The sequence below is a fragment of the Dipodomys merriami genome, unplaced genomic scaffold (genome assembly GCF_024711535.1).
Source record: "Dipodomys merriami isolate MVZ:Mamm:240054 unplaced genomic scaffold, mDipMer1.0.p SCAF_2, whole genome shotgun sequence".
In the NCBI taxonomy this organism is placed as follows: domain Eukaryota; kingdom Metazoa; phylum Chordata; class Mammalia; order Rodentia; family Heteromyidae; genus Dipodomys; species Dipodomys merriami.
Window position 1 is genome coordinate 12311973 of NW_027203381.1, and position 25117 is coordinate 12337089.

The 25117-nt window shown below is 40.8% G+C and overlaps 1 protein-coding gene across 2 annotated transcripts; it reads left to right on the forward strand.

The window, feature by feature from the left end:
- Positions 1-5749: 5749 nt before the first annotated feature.
- On the forward strand, positions 5750-23993 carry Nars1 (asparaginyl-tRNA synthetase 1). Of its 2 annotated transcripts, none has more exons than XM_070029060.1 (15): positions 5750-5890; positions 6808-6890; positions 11011-11076; positions 11165-11257; positions 11345-11434; positions 12583-12661; positions 13559-13629; positions 15535-15621; positions 17602-17823; positions 17928-18127; positions 18509-18644; positions 19583-19696; positions 21958-22089; positions 22415-22546; positions 22937-23993. In XM_070029060.1, exons 1-15 carry the CDS (start codon positions 5848-5850, stop codon positions 23066-23068), a joined length of 1680 nt encoding a protein of 559 aa, XP_069885161.1. In that variant the 5' UTR covers positions 5750-5847; the 3' UTR covers positions 23069-23993. The 2 variants fall into 2 exon arrangements, with proteins under 2 accessions (XP_069885161.1, XP_069885162.1); XM_070029061.1 differs by having other exon boundaries at positions 6811-6890.
- The last annotated feature ends 1124 nt before the right edge of the window (positions 23994-25117 follow it).

A 25117-nucleotide genomic window follows, 5' to 3' on the forward strand; every position in this document is an offset into this window, starting at 1 on the left:
TGGATCAGAAATTGCTCAGGAATGACATCTGATGGGTATGAAATGATTCACAAGTGACTTCAATTCCATAGCAAAATGTATCCTAATGGAGCCTACATCTATTTCAACATGCTGCCTTTCTGTGATGTGAATGAAACTTAGGAGAATTGCAAAACACATTCTAAAACTGTCAGAATCTGCTAGAACATTCTGGCTGCAGTATCATTTTAAAAAAATAAAAAAAGGGGGCTGGGAAGGTGGCTCAGGGGTGGAGTGCTTGCCTTACATGCATGCGGCCCTGGGTTCGATTCCTCAGCACCACATAAGCAGAAAAAGCTGGAAGTGGGGCTGATGCTCAAGTGGTAGAGTGCTAGCCTTCAGCTGAAGAGCTGGGGGACAGCGCCCAGGCCCAGCTTTCAGGCCCCACAACCGACCAAAAAATAAATAAATAAATAAATAAATAAAGGTTTAGAACAATCAAGTATATCTCAGGGATGATTAAAAATCAGCAATGTAAAAATTATTTTCTGGAATTAAAAAATACATAAGTGGTCAATAAGTACACGGAAAGAAGTCCATCATTAGTCATCAAGGAAGAACCAGCCAACACCACAGAGCTCTACTTCACACATCAGGATAACCACTAAAGAAGATATGTAGACAAATTAGGATCCTCATGTTGTTGATGAGAATGGAAAATGGTACAGCTACTGTACAAAATAGCCTGGCAGGTCTTCAATAAGTTAAATTACCATTTGAACTAACAATTCCACTCTGAGGTATAGACCCCAAAGAACTAGAAACAGGTGTCCAAACAAATACTTGGCAACGGATACTCATGGCCAGAATACAAATGTGCCAAATGTTCAAAAACAGGTGGATAAATCAATAAAAAAAGATGGTATACAGATAATGGAATACTGTTTGAAATACATGCTGTGATAGAGGTGAATTTGAAAGTGGCCAGGCTCAAAAGGTCAGTATATGATAGTACAAACATTAAAATATCAATTTGCACAGTTAAATATTTATATTCTGTGGTATATTATTTGTACTTTTTAATTTTAATTTTATTTTTTGTACCTTTTAAAAAAAGGTAGTTGTTTCAAAGAAAGGAATATGGTAGCCTGGCTCAAAGAAGTTATAATGGTTGGGTAGGGAGGGAAAGTAAAAGAAAAATGAGGGAGGGGGTAACAAGTTTGACAAGAAATGTACTTATTACCTTATGTAACTGTAACCCCTCTGTACATCACCTTGACAATAAGACAATTAAAAATGAAGGTCTAATGAATCTGTAGAAAGATGCCAAGCACCAGTGGTTCATGCCTCTAGTCCTAGCTATTCAAGGGAATCTGAGGATCCTGGTTTGAAGCCATCCGGATCAGGAAAGCCCCTGAGACTCTTAAGTTATCTTTCAAAAAATGCAGGAAGTGGAGCTGTGCCTCAAGTGAAGTGCTAACCATGAGCAAAAACAAAAGAGAATCCGTAGGAAGATACAAAAGGAACTAAAAGGGGTTTTAGGGAGTGATATTTTTTAAATGCAATTCTCTTTCCTACTTACAAAATTAAAAGATTTTTGAACTATATAATTTATTTCCAAATTTAAGAAATACAAAATAAAATAATTTTAAGCAAAAAGCCTCAAATAAAGGTCATCACTATTATTCCTGCTCAAATCCAAATTGTTCCCCGTTGAGACTTGTCCTTAGCCACAAATTTCGAACTGGAACAGCAATCTAAATTGCTCTTCTGATGGCTCAACCATGAGATGGTGACTTCCTGTTCACAGTTATAGACAAAAAGCTCCACTCCAGTTTTCTAGTGGTTAATTGGAGGTGAGCATCTGAGGGACTTTCCTGCCTGAGCAGTGTTTTGTAAGGCCATTTATTCGGATTGAGAAGACACACAGGAAGAGAAACAACTCTCATGCTTTTAAGATTATCAGGAACTTTGTCTCAAAAATCCAAAATTATAATGTAAATAGTTATACTAGCCATTCTAACAGAGACAAAGCATGATGGTTAGAAAACCTAAAGGCATTCCCACCAAATTTAGGGTAGGATACTAACTTCAAAATACCTGTTTATGCTAGAAAGAATACCAATGTTCCTTGAACCTCCTCCTTTCTAAAAATTTCCTGATGCTCTTAATATTAGCAATAGTATCAAAAGTTATCGTTACTTCTAGAATGTCTACTTGTTTCTTTTCCACAGGAAGACCTAAGATACTGGATCCTGCTTATTGAGTCAACAGGGGAGGAGATTTTCTAATCTAACATTTCTCGTCAGCAATCAATTCTCCCAAGGGATAAAACTCAACCTGTAGAACAGAGGTCAATTTGCCCACTGGGAGTCATCTTTCAGTTTCATTATGAAACAGTTCTGCTGAGCCAAACTGTGTAATAAATAAACCAGTTTATGGAAATCCAGTAAGCGGTTTCTGGTTACCACTCATTGGAGAATTCCCACCCCATCTTCAAGTTCCTTATTTTTTGGGGGGGGGGGGTCCAGTCGTGGGGCCTGAACTCTGGGCCTGGGCACTGTCCCTCAGCTCTTCAGTTCAAGGCCAGCGCTCTACCACTTGAGCCACAGCGCCACTTCTGGCTTTTTTATTTTTGCTTATGTGGTGCTGAGGAATCAAACCCAGGGCCTCTGGCATGCAAGGCAAGCGCTCTACCACTGAGCCACCTTCCCAGCCCCCTTATTTAAATTTTGTGTGACCAACATAAAAACTTTGTTGAAAAGGTCAGTAACAGAGAAAACTATTTCTACAAATAGAACTTTGGTTCAAGTTTTTTTTTTGCATCAAGATTTTATAACTATAAATATTCTGAGAAACCCACAAGGGCTCTTTAAAATTTACAAAATTTGTCCAACACTAGGCTATTTTTTTAAGACATTTTGGTTTGGGATGAAAACACTTGAATGAAGTCAAGGGGCTGGGAAGATGGCTTAGTGGTAGAGTGCTTGCCTTGCATGCATGAGGCCCTGGGTTCGATTCCTCAGCACCACATAAACAGAAAAAGCCAGAAGTGGTGCTGTAGCTCAAATGGTAGAGCTCTAGCCTTGAGCTGAAGAGCTAAGGGACAGTGCCCAGGCCCAGAGTTCACTTGAACCTTCTGCTTTTTTAAAAATTTCCTGATGCTCACGACCCACCAAAAAAAAAAAAAAAAAAAGATTGAATACAGGTATCTTGTGTATGATTCTTCTGGAGAATAGTCAGGGTAGCAAAGAGTATCATAAAATTCAGGATTGATGGCGACTTTGAACAGAGAGCAGCAAAGACAACCTAGGGAAAAGAATAAAACAACTGGAATTTCAAGTGTGAGTAGAAAGATATGGTAACAAAGGGTAAGTAGGAAAGTAAGAACAACTCCAAGCATGACTGTATTCATGTTATTTGATCTGGCTGGCGTGACTAGAGACGTGTGAGGAATCCAGAAGACAGAAGAGACATTAGGGAATATACTATTTGTACTAGAAGGAAAGGTTATACATTTCAAGGGAGGCCTCAGAACGCTCATGTAATGGCTTTAAACAAGAAACAGACCACTTGCTGAGAGCTAAGGCAGTGGAAGGGTGTATGGAGTCTGAGCCCATTCATGCTGGGGGGACTGCGGTGGGCACTTGTGTGAGAGTGAGGGATGAGGGAAGGTAGTTTGCTGCAAGATCTCGAAAAGAACAGCCAATGATCATCGACACCATCTGCATTATAATTTAGAAGACTTGCTAGGCGTCAACAATACGAGGCATTTTTGTGTGCCTGATCGCTCTCATCCTCACTGTAACTTTCCCAGCGAAGGGTTTTTAATCATTGTATGACCGAAACAGACAGAGCTTAAGGGACTTGATTACGAAATACAGAGTTCTCTGTGTTTCCGATGTATCTGGCTTCGGAACCTTAATTATTCCTTATCCTTCAAGAGTCTGCATCCAATAGGGCTTTCAAATGGCTTTATTTTTAAATTATCTAAGGAAGGATATAAAAAAGGTCACAAGCATAATCAGGATCGAAACGAAAGGCTCTCTGGGTATAGGTTAACGAGCAAACTTGTGCTTAAATTTAACTCCACCAGGAAAAAAAAGAAAGCTAAACATGCAGTGGCTCCAGCCGACACTTCCATCATAATGAGAATTCTCACTTTGTGTGTGCAGTGACAGATGTTACTATCACATTTCCGTCCAGGAAGTGAACAGCGCCCGCCCCGCTGCAGGCCGAGGCCGAGGCCGAGGGGAAGATCTGGAGGCATTCGCAGCGACCTCGCCTTCTCTCGCTCCAGAGTTCATTTAGAGGGTTACAATACTGGAGCCTTCACGAGTCAACCCGCGAGACACAACCGCCACCTTCCTCGCTCACAGCCGGAAGTGCAGCATTGCCACCTTCCGTCCACACGAGCTCAAGCGCAGTTCCGGAGCCGGAAGTCGGTGGGCAGGATTACCGGAGACACAAGCGGAAGCAGCCCGGATTCAACGTGGCGGCGCCGGTTTCGATTCCCAAGGTCAGGGGCTGGCTACGGTGGACGGTGAGGGCCATAAGGCCTAAGGACCGAGCCTTCGCATACTCCCAACTAGGTTTAGCAAATGAGATCCCGGCAATCCTGAGGGCGCAGACGTGTGAAGGTTGGCTCCGGAAGAGGGCGCCCCTAGCTACGCCAAAACTGGATAAGGAAGCTGATCCGAGCTGGCGAGCTACTCCGTACCTGGGAGGGATGGAACTTCAGCTTCTGGAGGACGATCGCTCTCAATGATTTAAATCGCCGGAGAGTGTTATTAAACTGAAGCTGGAAGCTGAGTTCTCTGAAGTGATGCGACGGGGTCACGCTCATTACAGTGCTGGCACCTAGGGCCGCAGCCAAACGCCACCGACCGCAGCGAGGTCGGCCTCGCTGCGCCTCCCAACGAGACCCGCGGGTGTTCAGATCCTGTTGCGGCATCGCAGACCAGCAAAGATCGAGAGTACTTTTTAGAGAGGATAAAGGAGGTTACGGTCGGGCTAGTGCCAGAAAGAAGTTCGGATCCCGGGGAAGGAAGATCCTGGGTCTTACACAAGCTGGTTGCTCACAAGATGGGCATTAATCCGACATACAAAAGGTCAGGTGGGATGACAACCACTTCTGATCATGTCAGTGGTCGATTCCTTCCTACTCAGGCCAACGTCAGGACACCCCGTTTCTCCCTCTTTTGTATTGTTATTTAAAATTATGCCTGGTGGGCTTCCCACTATCCTTTTGGAGGGCCCCACCTGTTGGGGCCCCAGCCCACATTCCCGTAACTGGGTGCCCTGAAGTGCCTTCACCTGGGCGGTACTTTTTCTACTTCGGTCCCTTACATACAAGAGCGTATTGTTTACCCCTCACTCACGCACCTGCCCCGTATACGCTATCTGTAGACTGCTTACAAAACGCAAAGCAGAGTGAAGCTGAATAAGTAATCGTGTGGTTTAAGAAATAAGGACATGGAAAAGTGTAGGTGTTCAGTTCACTACAATTTTTTTAAGAGAATATGTTCCTTTCACAATGAGATGAATTCGGCGGAGGCAGAATTCACAGCAGAATTGGACGTTTCAGAAAGGCAAGTTTGTGATGTGATGACCAAAGGGAGAGAAGCTTTCGGGGAAAGGAGGCCCCAGAACTGAAGACGCAGACGGGGCGGCGCCCGCGGAGCCCTGCGTGCACCCACGTGGCTGTCTGCCCACCGGAAGTGGTCTCTGCCCTCAACCAAGATGGCGGCCCCGGCGTCGCTTGCCCAGTTTCCCGTCACTAACGGAGCCCGGAAGTTCGTCAGGTTTCCGGGAACCACCTCTGGCCTTGGGGTAAGAGACGCAACGCCCTAGCGCTTGAGGTGGACCGGCTGCGGCGTGTGGGGGAAGATGTCCTTGGAGGTGACGAGGGCCACGGCGGGCATGGTGCTGGGTGAGTGAGGCTCGGTCTGTGGCGCGAGGTTCCTGCCTGGGGCAAAAACCCGGCTCCACCCGGATTCCAGCTTGCCTGCGCACCTGGCGCACCGTGGGGGCGCCCCCCCCATATGTCCATGTGTGTACGGGACCGTGGGCGGGGAGGAGGCTGGGGGCCCAGGACTCGGGGGGCCGGGCCGAGCTCCGCGGGACCCCCGTGTGTCCCGGGCGGCCGCCGCCGCCCCGGCCTGCTCCCACCTTGAAAACCTGGTGACTCGCCTGAGCCGGGGGTTCTGCACGTGTGCCCGGCCTCCCGCGGGCTTCAGGGCGGATCTAGCCGTCCTCCCTCGCACGTTTTCCTGGGTGCATGGTAAGGTTTCAGGGCTCGGCTGATGCAACTTCGGCAGTGTAACCCCAGCGGTTTCAAAACCCAGGGGGGGACTGTTTTGAACTTAGCCATCTGCCATTGGCACTGGGATGTCCAATCTATATGTGCAGTTTTATTTCACCCATACACAGGCCTTCTAGACAAATACTGCTTTCCTCATCTTATAGTTCCAGAAGTGAGCACTAAAGCATTCATAAATTCCTGCCCCTTCACCCCTCCCCCCCCCATCCAACATCCAAGACTTCAATCTAGATTTGGCCGAGGTCAGAGTCCTGGCCTCCTAAGTTGGCTCCCTAAGTAGGGAGAGGCAGTTTTACAAATTGAAATTGGAATCCGGAAGTTCATTTGGAAAAGCTAAATTTGTAAACTCTGTTTTTAGATGGGTATTCTCGGAATAGAGCATTTGGAAGATCATTACATTGTTAACTTCTTTTGGATTGTGGTACTTTATACAGAACAGAGGTTTGTGGATGAGCTTGCTTGAATTTTAAGATCACACTTACTGGTGAGCTAACTAATAACTTATTCTCATTTTTTTTTTAAAACAGCAGAACTGTATGTCTCAGATCGAGAGGGCAGTGATGCCACCGGAGATGGAACCAAGGAGAAGCCATTTAAAACGGGTCTAAAGGTAGTATATCTTCTCTTTAGAAAAATGGCTATGTTTATTAAGAACTTGCATGGACGTGTAGCCTGTCAGAAAATTTTTTTCCTGGCTTTGAAGAGAATTTTCATAAAATGGAAAGTAAGAAATGTTAACAGATTTGTTGCTTAAGAGTTAGATGACCAAGTCTTCAGTTGATTTTTAGGAAAGTAAGAATTCTGTTGTCTTTCACGTAGTTTTGCTATTTTGTACTGAGATTCACTGTTGATAAGAGATTTAAGAGAGCTCCGCTTATATGACAACTAGACTTCTGCACTTCTGAGACCTTCTGCAGCTTAATCTCAGAATTTCACTTCTTAAGAAGCACAGGGAACTGGTATTTTTGTCATCTGTCCAATCACACTGTCTTGTGTAATTTGTGTGTGTAAGCTTTTTTTTTTTTTTGGGTCCAGTCGTGGGGCCTGAACTCTGGGCCTGGGCGCTGTCCCTCAGCTCTTCAGCCCAGGGCTAGCGCTCTACGGCTTGAGCCACAGCGCCACTTCCGGCTTTTTTTTTCTTTTTGCCTATGTGGTGCTGAGGAATGGAACCCAGGGCCTCAGGCATGCAAGGCAAGCGCTCTACCACTGAGCCACCTTCCCAGCCCCTAAGCTTTTTTTTTTTAATTCAATTTTTTTTTGTTGGTCATGGGGCTGGAACTCTGGGCCTGGATAGGACTGTCCCTCAGCTCTTCAGCTTAAGGCTAACGCTCTACCACTTGAGCCACAGCCCCCCTTCCAGTTTTCTGGTGGTTTACTGGAGATAAGTCTCATGGACTTTCCTGCCCGGGCTGGCTTTGAACTGTGATCCTCAGATTTTAGCCTCCTGCATAGCTAGGATTACAGGAATGAGCCACTGGTACCTAGCTTTTTTGAACATTCAAAACAAATGTCTTCTTTTCTTGTTAATGTCAGGGCATTGAGTATTAGAATTGTTCTCTCCAAAGAGTTCTGTTGCTAGGCTTTTTGATTTTTTTTCCCTTACAAGTAAAAGTAAAAACTGCTTTTCCTCACTCAGTGTTGGTTTGTGGACAAGTGATTTCTAAGAGACCTCTAGTGAACTTGCCATTATATAGATGCTATCCTGAGCTCTGAGACTTATTTGTATCAGCACACTTAAGAATGTGCTTATTTCTTAGAGCAGACTTGTGAGCATCTATCTGTCTTGGAGCTAGAATCCCAGTTGTTGATAGCTGTTATTACTCCAGACCTAGAATCCTCAATGAGACTAGTACATTGCTTGAACCAGGCTTTCATGGAAAGCCAAATACAGAGGTTCTTCAAGAGCTTATTGCTCAAACATGAGCACCATCAGTCTAGGTGTGGTAGGAGTGGACATACCAGTTGAACTGGAATTCTGGGACCCATTAGCCACAACTGTTGCCTGAGGGAGAAAGAAGAGCCATGATGCTTCTTTTTCTATGCTTTCATGCCCAGCCAGTTTTCCTTTTTTTGTTGTGTTGCAGCATTTGAAAGCAGTACCATATGACAAATCATGAGATTAAGCATTGGTATGTCACACATGTTGCTTGCTTTTTAACTTTGAGAGAGAAATCTGTCTCTTCTTTCTGAGTTGTAAGGGGCCTTCCTATGGCTTTACAACTTAGAAGACTTTTGGGGAAACCTCTGAAGTATGTCACTGTTAGCAAAAATGTGTAGTTTGAAAGGTTGATATGATCTTATTTGAAGGTTGATAGTTTGGCTCTTTCAACTTCAATGATTCAAAAGCAAGGATCCATATGAACGATACCATATAGTAAATGAATTCTGAATGACGAGCAAGTGTAGTTGTATATTATTTGACATAAAGAGTAGTCAGATGAGTCAGCCATGATGATACTTAGTGATAGAATTCTTGGGAACCATGGCTGGAGGTTCAGTACATCCTTGACTGAAATGCCATGCAGCATTCTGGAGTGGTGGTACATGCCTGTAATTCTAGATACTCAGGAGATCTGGAGATCTCAGTTCAAGGACAGGCCAACAAATTGGATGTGGTGATGCTCATCTGTAATATGTGAAGCTAGGAAACTGGATCATGGATCAGCCAAAGAGTTTGAGATGCCATCTGAAAAATAAGTGAAGTCAAAAGAGTGAGAGGCGTGACACAAATGGTAGAGTTCTTGCCTACCAGATGCAAGGTCCTGTTCAAACTCCAGGATTGCTAAAAATGAGAAGATGAACGCCCTTGGATGTTTTCAAAAGATCCACATTCTCTCAGTAGTAGTAAGTTGGGGCTAATGACCTTTTAGGACTATTGCCAGGGTACTCGGTGCTATACTCTTAGCTACTCAGGAGGCTGAGATCTAAGAATCTGGTTTAAAGCCAACCTGGGCAGGAAAGTCTAAAAGACTTTATCTCTTAATTAATTACCAAAAAACAGAAATGGAGCTGTGGCTTAAGTGGTAGAACGCTAGCCTTGAGCAGAAAAGCTCAGGGACCATGCCTAGGCCCCAAGGATGGGGGGGAGGGGGTGAACAGCAAAGGACACTTCATCAAGAACTGAAGGAAGAAGGAAAATAATTGGAACAATTCACTAGAGTTCTTTTTTTTTTTTCGTTTTTAAATGAAGAAGAGAAATGGGAAATAAACTCAACAAATCAGTTTCTCTACCCTTTGGTGTGAAGAGACAATGAGAGAGGAGTCTGATAATGGGGAATGGGTGGAGGTTCCCCAGAATTTGGTTGCTGACTCTTCGTTCCTTTTCTGTATCTTTCCAGTCATCCACTGTCTTGGTGTAGACTGCAGGAATGTCATTTAGCATGCAGATGGGGTTATCAAAGTTAGAGGTTGTCTGGTAGTCACTGCCCACCATCTTAGAGTGATAAACAAGAGTGTGGTAGAGTAGAAATTCAGCTAGGTTATCTAGGGGTAACAAATCCCAAATTGCTCCTTCCCGTCTTGTTTTATTCCTTATTCTTGAGGGGTACTGAAAAGCAAAGTTCTACATTGTGGAACTTAAATCTGAATTTGAGTGTCATTAAGGCTTATTCAGAGATTAAGACTTTTCCTAGCTGGTGTCAAACTTGCCTGGTCATGGGCCTGGTTGTTTTTACCCCCTGAACGATTCTCATAACTTTATGGCCTTCAGCCTTTTACTTAGGAATGAAGCCAGGCAGTTGAAGATCTGTCACCCCAAAGGTAGAAGCTGTGCAGCTGGTAGGGAGCCCAACAAGACAAAAGCCAAGGTAGCACGTGATGTACTTCAGATACTATACGAATGAAGGAATAACCCATTACATTTCCTTTCTTTTTTTTTTTCCCCCTTAAAACTAGTGAGTGCTCTACCACTTAAGCCAACAGCTCCATTTCCAGCTTTTTGGTGGTTAATTGGAGATGAGAGTCTCAGGACTTTTCTGCCCCAGGCTAGCTTTGAACCATTAGCCTCAAATCTCAACCTGCTGAGTGAGAGGCTAGGATTACAGGCCTGAGCCACTGGCCCTTGGCTACATTTTCTTTTTGACTTAAATAACATTGAGAAGTTTTTAAAAAAATCTTTGAAGCAGTAAGGTAATGCTGTTTTATGTTCAACCATTTAAGCATGCATTTAAAACCCATAAACTATTCTGTGGTATATAGTATTCAGCAATGCCTAATGTGTTTCAGCATGGGCTCATTAATGTTGTTTTTTTTTTTTTAATGAAATGGGGCTTAGTCTTTTGTGTACTTGGCCAATATATTTTATTGAAAGAATTTCAAAACTGTCTAGCATATTTCCCTGATTTCATACAAGACACTTTTTAGATGACATCTGCAGTTGGCTTTTGATGCTGGCTGTCTCTGTTGTTCGCCTGTATCCCTGTAGACACGTAAAATCACCTCTTCTGTTTTGCTTGTGTGTGGAAATGGCACACTGCAGCCCCACCTGCATTGTTATAGGACCTGTGGTTCTGTTTGGAGCACACTGCTTCTGAGGACGCTCAGTCAGCTACCCTGTGTCCCAGTGACCCTTTCAATATCCACTTTTGTCTTATGGGGTCTTGATGTTTTATTTCTAGGCTCTTGGTCATGTACTTGATGATTAAAATTGTCTTATAAGTGGGTGTTATTTGATTTTTAAGTATTGTATAATGTTAAAAAAAATGTTTTTTTTTTTTTCCTTCCTTTCCAAGGCTTTGATGACAGTGGGAAAAGAACCATTTCCTACCATCTATGTTGATTCACAGAAAGAAAATGAGGTAAGTACCAAAGACTCCAGAATTAGGTATGGGGAATTTTCATCACTACATAAAATTATATATCTTGTTTGTTTGTTTTTTTCTCTAGAGGTGGGATGTTATTTCTAAATCACAGATGAAGAATATTAAAAAAATGTGGCATAGAGAGCAAATGAAGAATGAATCCCGGGACAAGAAAGAGGTGAAGAAGGAATGAATCTGTTGCTGTGCACAGTTTTAAAGTTACAACTCTAGAAACCAGTCTTACCAATTGTTTTATTAAAATTAGGCTGAAGATAATTTACGGAGAGAAAAGAACCTGGAAGAAGCAAAGAAGATTACCATAGAGAATGATCCGAGTCTTCCAGAGCCAAAATGTGTAAGTGTGTTTTACTTCCCAGTGTCCGGTCCTTAGGTACATCTAGTTATTATTTTCGAGCTTGAGGTTCATGCTGCATTGTTTGTTACTTTTTTTCTTTTTCTTTTTAGAAACAATGTTTTAGAATTATGAGGCTGGTTCTTCAGCAGATGATGACTGACAGGGAGTCTATGGAGGCTGTGTATCATTGTGTGAAAATCTCTAGTATCAGTTTCTCTGCCATAAAATATGAAGGTGAAAATGCCATGATTTTCACTTTAGGTCGTTTGTTTGTTTGTTTGTTTGTTTTGGTGTTAGTACCAGGCTTTGAATTCAAGGCTTATCATGACTTTTTCACTCACAGCTGGTGCTCTATCACTTGAGCCATGTTTCTAGTTAGATTTTTGCCCTGACTGGCTGGCTTTGGATCTTGATCCTTAGATTTCAGCCTTCTACGTTGCCAGGATTAGAGGCATCAGCCACACCAGCATTTGGTGATTTTCTAATTTTTTAAATCGTAAAATTCTGCAAAATTGCGTTCCCTCTCTTCTCTTTCCTTCCTTCCTTCTCTCTTTTCTTCTTTCCTCTCTCTTTTCCTCTATTCTTTTCTCCCTCCCTTCCTCTTTTCTTTGAACCTAAACTTTGCTCGACTGTGTATAATGTGGCTTGAGTTCCCTAGTTTTTGCTGATGAATGTCATATTTTTCCCACTTCCTTAGTGATGGGGTTTGTTTTCTGGACTATATAGTTACCATTCCCTTCTACTCATATCTATGTATCTCCTTCTCCTTTCAAACTTCAAGTTAGCTCCAAATGTCAGTGTGTGGTAAGGTAACGGGAGAGGCTCTGTGAGCAAGATTCTTGCTACTATGGGGAGCAGGTGCTTCATTTGGGACAAATTAATTAAATGATTTTGTATAGGACTATATGAAAATTTTCGGAGAGTGTCTTGCTGCCAGTTTGTGCACTGTGAAAACGAAAATTTGAATTTTCTTTTTAGCCACTATGCTGATTATTTCTGGCTGACCTGCAGTAGAGTGACTGCCTCCAGTTTTGCACTATTTTGTGTTTTTTTCCGAACACTTCACTATTGTCCATCTAATATTAGTGAAAATACTGGTATGTGATAAAGTACTGCGGTTATACATATTACTTACTTTGATTTGACAGGTGAAAATTAATGCACTAGAAGCCTATAGAGGGCAGAGAGTCAAGGTGTTTGGCTGGGTTCACAGGCTGCGAAGACAAGGTAAATAGTATACTTTTCTTTCTCCCTTTATTTTAAATAACCTTGGTCATAGATAAAAACTTACTTGGACTTGGTTTGGGAGATGCTTTTTTATGATGTGATTTATGTCCTAAACTTAATCTTATCTAATAGGACTTTTGAAAGCCTAAAAATTACTTAAATACCATAGTAGTATGATTTGTCAAGTTGAATTTTAATTATTTAATAAGCAAGTCTTATGTTATAGGAAGGTCAGATTCTATGTTATAGGAAGGTCAGATTCTAACCGAAAAGTTGGCCATTTTTTTTCAGTTTATAACATGTTTTTCATTTTAAGTGATTTTTCCAATCTGATAAAAAGAAGCAAGATGTAAATTAAAAAGCCACCAGTTCTGGTGACTTATACCAGTAATCCTAGCTACTCAGGAGGCTGAGATCTGGTTTGAAGCCAGCCCAGGAGAAAAGTCCATGAGATGCTTTATCTATAATTAACCAGCAAAATTCCAGAAGTATAGGTCAAGTAGGAGAGCACTTCCTGAGCGAAAAAAGCCAAGCAATAGGTTGAGACCCTGAGTTAAAGCCTCAGTATCAGAACCAGTTTTGTTTTGTTTTAAGAATACTTCTCTTTAACAAACAGTACTCATGCATCTCTTAGTGTCCAGCACTATTCCAGGCATAACAGGAACTCAGAAAGGAACAGCTCATTCCTGTCTTGTCTCATATCCTGTGTATCATGAGCATTACATAAGAATTGAAAGTAAATAAAATGTTTTACTAAGACCGCATAACAGTGTTACCAGAAGGCACTTTGGGTAGGGGCTCAGAGACTTGAACTTCTTTGCTCAACCTTAGAGTTACCTTGACATCTAATTATGACAAAATTCTCTGTAGTGACTTAGTTTCTATTTCTCTTTTTAGGAAAGAATTTAATGTTCCTGGTGTTACGGGATGGTACAGGTTACCTTCAGTGTGTCTTATCAGATGACTTGGTAAATATTTTCTATTATGTATGGCTGAAAATTAGGGATTTTCCCCCCCCTAAGTGGGATCCTCTGTTTGGAGAATTTAGGATTTATATGTGTTATACTTTATATCCATTATCAGTACATAAATGAAAAATATGGTGTATATCCTATTTTTTTATTTTTATTTTTGGTTGTGAGGCTTGAATTCACGGCCTGGGTGCTTTCCCTGAGCTTCATTTTGCTCAAGGCTAGCACTGTACCACTTGAACCACAGTGCCACTTCCAGCCTCTTCTGAGTAGTTTATTAGAGAGTGTCATTGATTGTCCAGTTATCATAAATATTTTTAAAATGCTAATTAGATCTTATTATAGCCAGGGAGGAAACTTTTGCTATGGAAATTTTCCAAATCCTGAAGTAGAACAGTATGAAAAGCATTACCAGGGCAGGGAATGTGGCTTAGTGGTAGAGAGTCCTTGCCTAGCATTCATGAAGCCCTGGGTTCGATTCCTCAGTACCATATAAATAGAAAAGGCCGGGGGCTGGGAAGGTGGCTCTGTGGTAGAAGGTTTGCCTCACAAGCATGAGGCCCTGGGTTCAATTCCTCAGTACCACATAAACAGAAAAAGCTGGAAGTGGAGCTGTGGCTCAAGTGGTAGAATGCTAGCCTTGAGCTGAAGAGCTGAAGGAGAGAGCCCAGGACCAGAGTTCAGGCCCCATGACCGACAAAAAAAAAAAAAAAAAAAAATTGCCAGTCCTGGGACTTGAACTAGGATGTGGCACTGTTCCTGAGCATCTTTTGCTCAAGGATAGAACTCTGCCATTTGAGCCCCAGCGCTGCTTCTGGCTTTTTCTATTTATGTGGTACTGAAGAATCGAATCCAGGGCTTCATGCATGCTAAGCGAACATTCTATCACTAAGCTACATTCCCAGGCCTTGTTTGATTATTTTTGACATGACTGCTTACTGTGCAGACCTGAGTTCTTCCACATTGTGTCCCATCAGGAAGCACCACTTGTCTTTTTGTGGTTAGTGGGTTTGGGTGTTTCATGGTCTTATCCTGCCAGTGCTCTTCACATGTATTGGTAATCACAATGTAGATAAACTCTACTGTGTGACAAGAAATTTGGGAAAAACAACAAAATAAACTGGATATTTTAAAGTGATGAGGACTAGTAGTATTTATATATTATGTATGCAAAGTGGGCACTTACAGATACATGGATGTCTTCCTGTAATCATGTTACTTTCCTGTGTGGCTTTCATTTCTTAGAAATGTACTGGGAAGCACTTTGCTGAAGTGAGCATCATAGGGCATACTTTTGCAAACTAAGTCAGCCATGTGGATGATCCTAGGCAATGTAATCTTATGGGACAACCATTGTATATATGATTCATTGTTAAAAATAGCTGAGTGCCTCTGATTCATGCCTATAATCCTTGCTACACAGAAGGCTAAGATCTGAGCATCCCAGTTTGAAGCCAGCCTGAACAAGCAAATCTGTGACACTCTTATCTCCAGTTAAATAGCATAAAGCCACAAGTGGAACTATATTGAAATGGTAGAGAAACAGTTTTGAGTAAAAATGCTAAAGGATAGCACTGAGTTCAAGCCCCAGTAATGGCACCCAAAAAGAGAAGAAAGAAGCATTGTGTGATACATAACTGCATGACAGATGTCTTCCACAAAAAAGGCTCCATGGTATAGCTGACTAGCAACTGAGCAGGAAGCCCTAAGTTCAAAACCCAGTACTTCCAAAAAATGAAAAGTGTGTTTAAAAGCTATTTTTAATATTAATAACCAGTGGCAATCTCATTCCTTTTTTAAAAAATTGGTATTTGACCGGAGAACTTTGTAAATATTTTATGTGAGAATACTTTTGCATCAACATAAATCAGGTAATTTGAACTTGGATTTTTTTTTTTATAGTGTCAGTGTTACAATGGAGTAGTCCTGTCCACGGAGAGTAGTGTAGCAGTATATGGGATGTTAAAGCTTACTCCAAAGGGCAAACAGGTAAGTAGATTGACCTCCTCACTGGTGAATGAATATGTATTTAATGCTCTGCTCTGCACTGTCTTCATTTGTACAGTTGTTGGGTCTGAGGTACTGGTTAATGTAGTGTTCCTTTCCCTTTTCATTTTCTAAGTGGATTTTGTAGTTAGAGGGCTGGATAGCCCAAGATCAAGGGGCTACATCTGGTCAGGCCTTCCTCCTGTGTCATATATCATATCTATGATATATGAGGGAAAACATAATGTAGTTAGAAAACAAATTTGAAAATGGTCAGCTCAGTTTACTTTTATAATATATGAAATCTCATGATAATGAGCAACTAACTCACTCCTGAGATAATGGCATTGATTCAGGCAGAACTTGTGGCCTGGACATTTCCTTCTCTAACTCCAATACTAGTTGACCTTTGGCATGATTTTTGGAGGAGAGAAATATTTCAATCGTAGCACAACTCAAAATAAAAAGAACTGAGGGATTTCCAGCCTTACGCAATTCCTACATGAGCTTCATAAGTGATAAATGTGGCCATTTTGCTGAGGGTATATGAATAATTTTGCGTGCAGGTTAAAAATCTCAAATTTTAAGAAAACTCTGAACAGAATTTGGATGCCTTTTTTTTTTAATGAAAAACCAGTTTTGTTTTTTTTAATTTTCTATACAACCTTTGAACTGCTCAGTGTTTTTGATAGTAGGGGTCTTTTATTTTTCCTTTTTTAATTTTTTTTTATTGTGATTATCAAAGTGGCATACAAAGGGGTCACAGTTACACAAGTTGAGTAATGAGTACATTTCTTTTTGGACAATGTTCCTGCTTCCCTCGCTGTCTCCCAGTTTTTCCCTCTCATCCCCACCCACAGTTGTATAGTTCATTTTAGCACAGCAGCTAGTGAGTATCACTGCTGCATTGGGTCACCCTTTGTCCCTCTATTTCTGTGCTCCCCTTTATCCTGCCAAAGATGGAAAAATGAACAAACACGACAAAAAAAAAAAGCAAAAAACCTCTCATTTCTCTTTCCAGGACTTCATTTCCATAAATATTTTATATAGTACATATAGGCAATGCACCTTTGTATTCCTGTAAGAGTATGTGAATGCCTAGAGTCCTATATAATTTTCCATATCTATTTTAGACCTAGTTTCTGCAGAGAAAACATGAGCTGTTTGTCTCTCTGAGCTTGACTTACCACTTAACATGACTGAAAGCCTCTTTTTTAAAAAGTTAAACCTAAGTGGTATTTAGAGCCATTTGTTCCTTAGCCAAAGGCATATAAACATAACCTAATCTTCCTCTTAGAGTTATCTGTTGGTAATGAGACCTCAAATAATTGCCATGGTTAAAAAAACAAGTGTAATTTGCTAACCACTAGAGGGAGCAAACAGTCCTCACTGACTAGATATGTGATAAGCAGGCTCTCAGATTATGTAAAAGCCTTGATAAGAATAAGTGTCTCATTGGAGTTCACTGCCTGTCCCTTGAAAATTATAAGATTCAGAATGGAGTGACATGATGTTTCTTTCTGTCCAGTTTTTGGCATTAAGATAATTATGTACTCCAGCGACGTGTGGCTTTAAAATAAATTGCTTTTAATGGAATTATTTAGGGATAATTCGTGGTTTTACTACATATACACACCGAAGAATACCTACTTTAAACAGACCCTTTGCATTTAACTTTTTCTGTGTGGATAAATGTGTTAAAACATTAGGTGAAGGCTAGAAAATAAAACATTAATATTAGTTACTACAGGCCATGGTTTACTGTTGATTTTCTAGTTTGTGCTTTTCTAGTTTGTTTCTAGTTTTTATATTTACTCTGAACTATTGGATGCTAAAATATTGATTATAAAGATGAATTATTGGGTCTTTGATGAAGTTCTCCAAAGTAACAGGTTACCAAATTTTTGGACCTAAGTCTTCATCGTATAAGTTTTGATTTCTCTCTGCCTCCCTCTGTTTCTCACTGTACTTTTTTAAATGTAGGCTCCTGGGGGCCACGAGCTGAGTTGTGACTTCTGGGAACTGGTGGGGCTGGCCCCTGCTGGAGGAGCTGATAACTTGATCAATGAAGAGTCTGACGTTGACGTGCAGCTCAACAACAGGCACATGTTGATTCGAGGAGAAAACGTGTCAAAAATCCTAAAAGCACGGTCTGTGATTACCAGGTGCTTTAGGGATCACTTCTTCGACAGGGGGTACTGTGAAGTAAGTGTGTGTTAGTCATTTTGTGCAATATTACTTCTTTGCTATTTGTAAACAAGCAGAATGATGCTCACACAGAACTTTGTTGCCTCCTCCCCTGTGAACAGGTCACTCCCCCAACATTAGTGCAGACACAGGTAGAAGGCGGATCTACACTCTTCAAGCTTGACTATTTTGGGGAAGAGGCATTTTTGACCCAGTCCTCTCAGTTGTACCTGGAAACTTGCCTTCCAGCCCTGGGAGATGTTTTTTGTATCGCACAGTCATACAGAGCAGAACAGTCCAGAACACGAAGGCACCTGGCTGAGTATGAAATTGTTTTTATGCTTCTATTTATTTTTAAACAGTATCTTTAATGAAGAAAGTTTTATATAGGTAAGCGAAGCTTGTGTAAAAACATTTGGTATATTTAGAGGATAGTGGAAGAATATGTTATATTTTGCTTTGGAGGCCACAGCTTTTTTTTTTTTTTTTTTTTTTTTTAACTTTGCATTGGTCCCTGTGTGTTAAAGAATAAACTAGAAGTTACTCCCCAAGGAGGGAGAGGGATATCTTAAACTGATTTGCAGTATTAAGAATTGATTAGAAATGTTCAAAGTTTTATTTTTCAGCAATTTCCCAATGCTCACATCTTTAAGAGAAACAGTATAAAAGAAGAGTGATGATGAGCCAGTGTCTTGTTCTTCAGGTACACTCATGTGGAAGCTGAGTGCCCTTTCCTGACATTTGAGGACCTCCTCAACCGATTGGAGGATTTGGTGTGTGACGTGGTAGATAGAGTCCTGAAATCACCAATAGCCAGCATAGTCCATGACCTCAACCCGGTACGTATAGTGTTTTTTTTGTTTTTTGTTTTTTTGTCGGTCGTGGGGCTTGAACTCTGGGCCTGGGCGCTGTCCCTCAGCTCTTCAGCTCAAAGCTCTACCACTTGAGCCCCAGTGCCACTTTGGTTTTCTGGTGGTTTATTGGAGATAAGAGTTTCACGGACTTTCCTGCCCAGGCTGGCTTTGAACAGCAATCCTCAGATTTCGCCTCCTGAATAGGTAGGATTACAGGCATGAGCCACCAGCACCCGGCTGGTATAGTGTTCTATGGAAATAAAAGGATTCTAACTCTTTTCTGAAAGACATTGATGTCATCACACTAAAGTATTTATAGATTTGATGCCTTGGTGAGCTGAAGTAGTGGGGTGGGGGGGGGAGTCTGTGTGTTAATACTGGGGTTTGAACTCAGGACCTCACACTAGGTAGGCAGGTGCTCTTATACTTGAGCCATGCCCTCAGTCCAAATGCCCAGTATGTTGAAGACTAAAATTTGATACTAGAAATTGTCAGCAATTTTGTAATATCTTAATTTACATAAGATAGTCACATGTTTTTAATTTTAGGAATATGCACATTATTTTTTAATCTGAAATAGCCTTATAAGAATGATAAATTGAAACTGGGTGCTGGTGGCTCATATGTAATCCTAGTTACTCAGGAGGCTAAGATCTGAGGGTCATGGTTCAAATCCAGCCCTGGCAGGAAACTCCTTGAGACTCTGATCTCCAGAAAACCGGAAGTGGCCCTGTGGCTCAAGTGGTAGAGCATTTGCCTTGAGCTGCAGAGCTCAGGGACAGCGCCTAGGCCCAGAGTTCAAGCCCCACAACCAACAACAACAACAAAAAAGAATGATAAGTTGATATTAATGGAGACTTGAGTATGTTAGTGTGGGTGGTTTCTTTATAAATACAGTGATTTTTTTTTTTTCTTAACTATAGAACTTCATGCCCCCCAAACGGCCTTTCAGGCGGATGAACTACTCAGATGCTATTGTGTGGCTGAAAGAACACAACGTAACGAAAGAAGATGGGACTTTCTATGAATTTGGAGAGGTATGGATTCCTTTCTGATCATTGTTCCTAAGGTGGTGGTATGCTTTAGTGGGTTGTTGCCCTTGATTGCTTGTCCTCAAATAAATGATAATATCAGAACCTGCTTCTTGGAGTTGTCTGCTGGTTCATTGTAGAATGAACTTTGGAACAGTGCCTTTCCACTGGTGACTCACAAACATTGACGTTTTTAGCCTTCATTTGCTTATCACATTCATTCTTCAGCTCCAGGCTGATGGAGCTGGCTGTAACCTTTGAAATTACATGCAAATTGTTGGTGTATGTATGTAGTTGTTTGGTTTTTCCTGAAAAAGTATTCTGAAGGGATTCACTTCCCCAAAATAGTGATTTTAAAAACCTTCCTGCTGGACTCTGGTGACTAACACCAGTAATCCTAGTTACTCAGAAGGCTATAATCTAAAAATTGTGGTTAGAAGCCAGCCTGGGCAGGAAAGTCTGTGAGACTTTTTATCTCCAATAAACTACTCAGAAAAGGCCGGAAGTGGCACTGTGGCTCAAGTGGTAGAGTGCCAGCCTTAAGCAAAAAGAAGCTGAGAGACAGCACCCAGGTCCTGAGTTCAAGTCCCAGGACTGGCACAAAAATTCAAAATGGAAATTCTGAAAGGAGACTCAAAGTTGGCTATTGAAAATGCAAAATCAAGAGGAAAGGGGGGGAAGGTGACCTGGTACCTAGATAAACTCAGCTTATTGGTTTTGTCTGGAAAGCAGCATGTACCCGGGGATGTGGATTGTCTTAAGTACTCCAGGTCTGTGCATGTACACATTTATTCCTAATGTAATAATTGCAAAGCTAGTTGTTTTTCAGGTCAGGTGTGAGTAGCTGCTGCTAACTAGAGTTTTGCTTTGGGTTTTAGATAGAATATATACCAAGGTCTCTATAAATTACTGCTTTGTGAGCTCAGTTTATGGTGTACAATAGCACAATTTTGAACTGAAATCTTGAGCTTTGAAACTGAAATCTTTGGTAATACCTAGTGCTTAGAAAAATAGAAAAATAGTACAATTGAGTGGAACCAACACAGGCTGTGGAGTCAGTGTCCCAAACCCCAGGAGGACCTAATTCCCACTTACGTCCTGACCTGTGTAATCAACGGGTCAGTCTTGCCACTCTTGGTTCCTCATTTCTGCCTTGTATCTGACCTCTTCTTGACAAGGCAACAGGGACTAAATGAGCTAGATGCCAAGCAGGGTCCGTGGTACAGGAAGCCTTCTATGTGTGTCAGCATATACTGTACATTGCTGTCATCTCATGCGGTCATTCCCGAGTGAGCTAAGACCTTCTTTCCCCAGCTTAATGGTGCACAGAACCCCAGTATGGAAGGCACATACAAGTTAAGAAACCAGAGAGAGGCATAGGGCTCCAGGACCCTTGTGGAAAATAGCTGTTTCGAGATGATCACTAAGCTCCAATGCAGAGCTTACACAAATCCATGAGTCTTGTTCAGTTCTCTTAACCATTTTTTAGTGGGACAGGAATTTTTAATTTTAACATGAATTGTTGTATAAATGATGTTTTGAGAGAAACTGAGTCACTTGCTTCATCATCTTAACATTTCCTGGCTATTTCATGTGTGGCCACACTTAAAAACTTGACCTTAAGTTACTTGTCTTATGACTATCTACCATCAAAGAAATAACTGATTTATTGTAACAGCTAAGTGCCAGTGGTTCATTTCTGTAATCTTATCTACTCAGGATGGTGATACCAGGATCATGGTTCAAAGCCAGCCCAGGCAGAAAAGTCCTCAAGACTCCATCTCCAAATGACTAGCCAAAGCTGGGCTGGAGGCATGGCTAAAATAGAACACAGCTAGCTGTGAACAGGAAGCCAAGTAAAATTGAAAGGCACTGAGTTCAAGGAAAAAAATAACAGCCTCTGCATATAGATCAATGTTGTCATAGAGCATGTACCTTTTGCTCTATGAGAGTAAGGGAACCACATTCACATTAGAGTTTGATAAATGTGGCCATGAACAAAAATAATTGAGTCACAGGTTGGAGATCTTGGTGTGTTTTCATTCATGCAGCACAGTTTTTGAGGTAGATTGAAGCAGGAGGCAGATCTTGTGTTAATAAAATGTTTATTATTGAAAGAAATTATATTTTGCACAAATATATACATGGGTTATGAATAGGTATAGATCCTTTTGAGTTAACAACAAGTAAGGAATGGTGCACGGGGAAAAAAACTGCTTCTAGTTTTGGGGTCATAAATGTTAATGAAGTCTTATTTTAACACTTAGGATATCCCTGAAGCTCCTGAGAGACTGATGACAGACACCATTAATGAACCAATCTTGCTGTGTCGATTTCCTGTGCAGATCAAGTCCTTCTATATGCAACGATGTCCTGAGGATTCCCGCCTTACTGAATCTGTCAGTTTATAATTCAGAGTATTAGAAATTTTGCTTTTTAAGGGAGTGGGAACTGTCATTTGGAATGATACTGCTAATGACAAATATTTGATAAATCTAAGATGACAGTAATTTAAGAAGTGCTTTTGTTTTCCTCCTCTGACTGGAGTTAACATGCTTTGTTAAAGAACTTGAGTAATGCTTGACTTTTACACACTCATAGTCATTTCTTTAACTGTAGTTGTTTATAGTATAATTTTCATTGAAGCCCCACATCAATGCCATACTGCTATGCCTGCTCATAATTGTGCTTTGTTTTGTTTTGTTTTTTAACTTGTATTTACAGGTTGATGTGTTGATGCCCAATGTTGGCGAGATTGTGGGAGGCTCTATGCGTATCTGGGACAGTGAAGAGATTTTGGCAGGCTACAAACGGGAGGGAATTGATCCTACTCCCTACTACTGGTATACAGATCAGGTAAAAAACAGTATTTGAGTGAATTATATTTAATTTCATGGTTGTAATAATGTAGGGTATGAATAGTCCAGTTGTGTCTTTGACAAAATTATGTTAATTTCATACCAAATGATTTCTCTATATGTAGTTTATGAAGGCATATAGATTATGGATTGAATTCTTTCTGTTTTTGTGCTTTTTTTGCTGGTTAGTTGTATATAGAGAGTCTCGTAGATTTGAACCATGATCTTGGGTCACAGTCTCTTTAGTAGATAGAATTGCAGGTATGAGCAACTGCACCTGGCAGCAGGGTGAATTTTTAACCACAATGAACTAAATCATTTCACAGTACAAAAAATTAACATTTTTAGACAAAATTCTAAACAAAGCATTTACTTTCTTATTTAACAGAGAAAATACGGTACTTGTCCTCATGGAGGATATGGCTTGGGCTTGGAACGGTTCCTAACTTGGATTCTGAATAGGTATCACATCCGAGACGTATGCTTGTATCCTCGATTTGTCCAGCGCTGTAAGCCATAACCATTTCCTCCTGAGACACGAAGGAAAGAATACAACTAATGGAAGGAACAGGTTGCCTCTCAAGAAAAAACCAAAATGCTAAAATCAAATTGTCCCTTGTATGTCTCATTGGGGGTATAACCATTTCTGTTTTTGTTTCCACTACCATTAACCATAGTCCACTTTATCAAGTAACATGCTGTTTTAGGAAAAAATAACCGTTACAAGATTTAGGGGGAGGTATGTGACATGGAACTAGTTTTGGATGTATTTCAGCAACTATAGATTATAATCATTGTATCAGATACAACATGCATAAGTACACATTTTTAATTATGGTCTAAGATATTCTAGTAATTTAAATCCTCCTGTCCTTTTAAGTACTACTGGAATTCTTTGTATCATTTTATTGTATCAATGAGTTAAAGCTAATATCTTGGAGGGAAATTGGTAATGGAATTAAAATCTGCTAGTATAAGAGTGCAGTACAGCAAGAGATTCTGAAATGTAACCACCACAATCTTCTGTATCAGTTACTAATCTTTGCTAAATTTATATTTGCTTATTACTAAGGCATATGAATTGATACGGAAAAGTTTATAAAAATGGAATTGCCATAAAATTTGAAATGGGCATAAGTTGGATGGAGGAGTATTTCCATAATTGATTGTACTATTCTGAACATTGATTTAAGATAGACTGAGCTCTCCTCTTGCCTGCTGATCCTAAGAATGAATACACTCCAAAAACTTTGCAGCTAGAAATTTAACGTGTAGGTGTCTGAGCCATGTCTTTAGATCCTATCTCAACTCTGCCTTCCACACTCTTAACTTTTATGGATTAGCTTCCATGCAGATTCACATCACTTCTCCCCAAATATGTATCTTGTATACCTAATAGCCTGTTATTTCTGGCAATCAATAAATAAATGCTCATCAAAAAAAAAGTCCTGCCTCAGTTTCCTCAGAGTATATCAACTATCTCATATTAGTTCTTATCTTACAAGTTTTTTTTAATCTTTATGGAGTATGTATGTAAAATTAGGTACTACTAAATTTAGTAGATATTACTGAAGTCAGAGGGTGATGAAACAAATTTTTTTTTTTTTTTTAAAAATTGTTACTATAAAGGTGATGTACCGAGGAGTTACAATTAGATGTTGGAAATGAGTACATTTCTTTTCCTATTAGACTACTACTGTGTAGTCTAGGCTGGCCTCACACTTTGGATCTTTCTCTACCACTTAAGTACTAGCATTACACATGTATGCCACATTCAACTGAAAGGGAATATATTAAAATTAGATTTTGGGGCTGGGTACTGGTGGCTCACACCTGTAATCCTAGCTACTCAAGAGGCTGAGAGCTGAGGATCATGATTCAAAGCTAGCCAGTGCAGAAAAGTCTGAGAGACTAATCTCCAATTAACAAGCAGAAAACGAAGTGGTGCTGTGGCTCAAAGTGGTAGAGCGCTAACCTTTAGGAAAAAGCTCAGGGATAGCGCACAGATCCTGAGTTCAAACCCCATGACCAACTGAAAAAGAAAAAGAATTTTGGGTCCTTACTAAATTTTTGTACTCATTTTTGGCATGTTTTTAACATGTTAGGTTTTTATTCTGTTTTGCAATTAAAGTGAAATGACAGTTGGAAAGGAGAACTTGGGGCCTATTTGGCTCATATCTTTTTTTCTTTTGTGCGAATACTAGGGGCTTAAGGTTGGCCTTAAGCTCTTAAGTATCAGTTATCTCCTCTTGTGGCTTACTGCCTGTAATCCTTTCTACTCAGGTGGCTAAGATCAGAGGATTGGTTTAAAGGCAGCCCAGGTGAGACTCATATCCAATTAATCACCAAAAAAGCCAGAAGTGGCTCAAGTGGTAGAAGGCTAGCTTTGAGAAAAAGAAGCTCAGAGACAGAGCTAGACCTTGAGATCAAGACCCAGGACCTGCCAAAAAATTTTCTGGTCATCTTAGCTGAATCACAAATCAAGAAGATCGAGTGCCGGGCGCTGGTGGCTCACGCCTGTAATCCTAGCTACTCAGGAGGCTGAGATCTGAGGATCACGGTTCAAAGC

Coding starts and splice junctions, on each gene's coding strand:
- Nars1 (XM_070029060.1), top strand. CDS start 5,848: ATGTCCTTGGAGGTGACGAGGGCCACGGCGGGCATGGTGCTGG. Junction 13,630..15,534: donor GTGTCTTATCAGATGACTTG/GTAAATATTTTC, acceptor TTTTTTTTATAG/TGTCAGTGTTACAATGGAGT. Junction 22,547..22,936: donor ACTACTGGTATACAGATCAG/GTAAAAAACAGT, acceptor CTTATTTAACAG/AGAAAATACGGTACTTGTCC.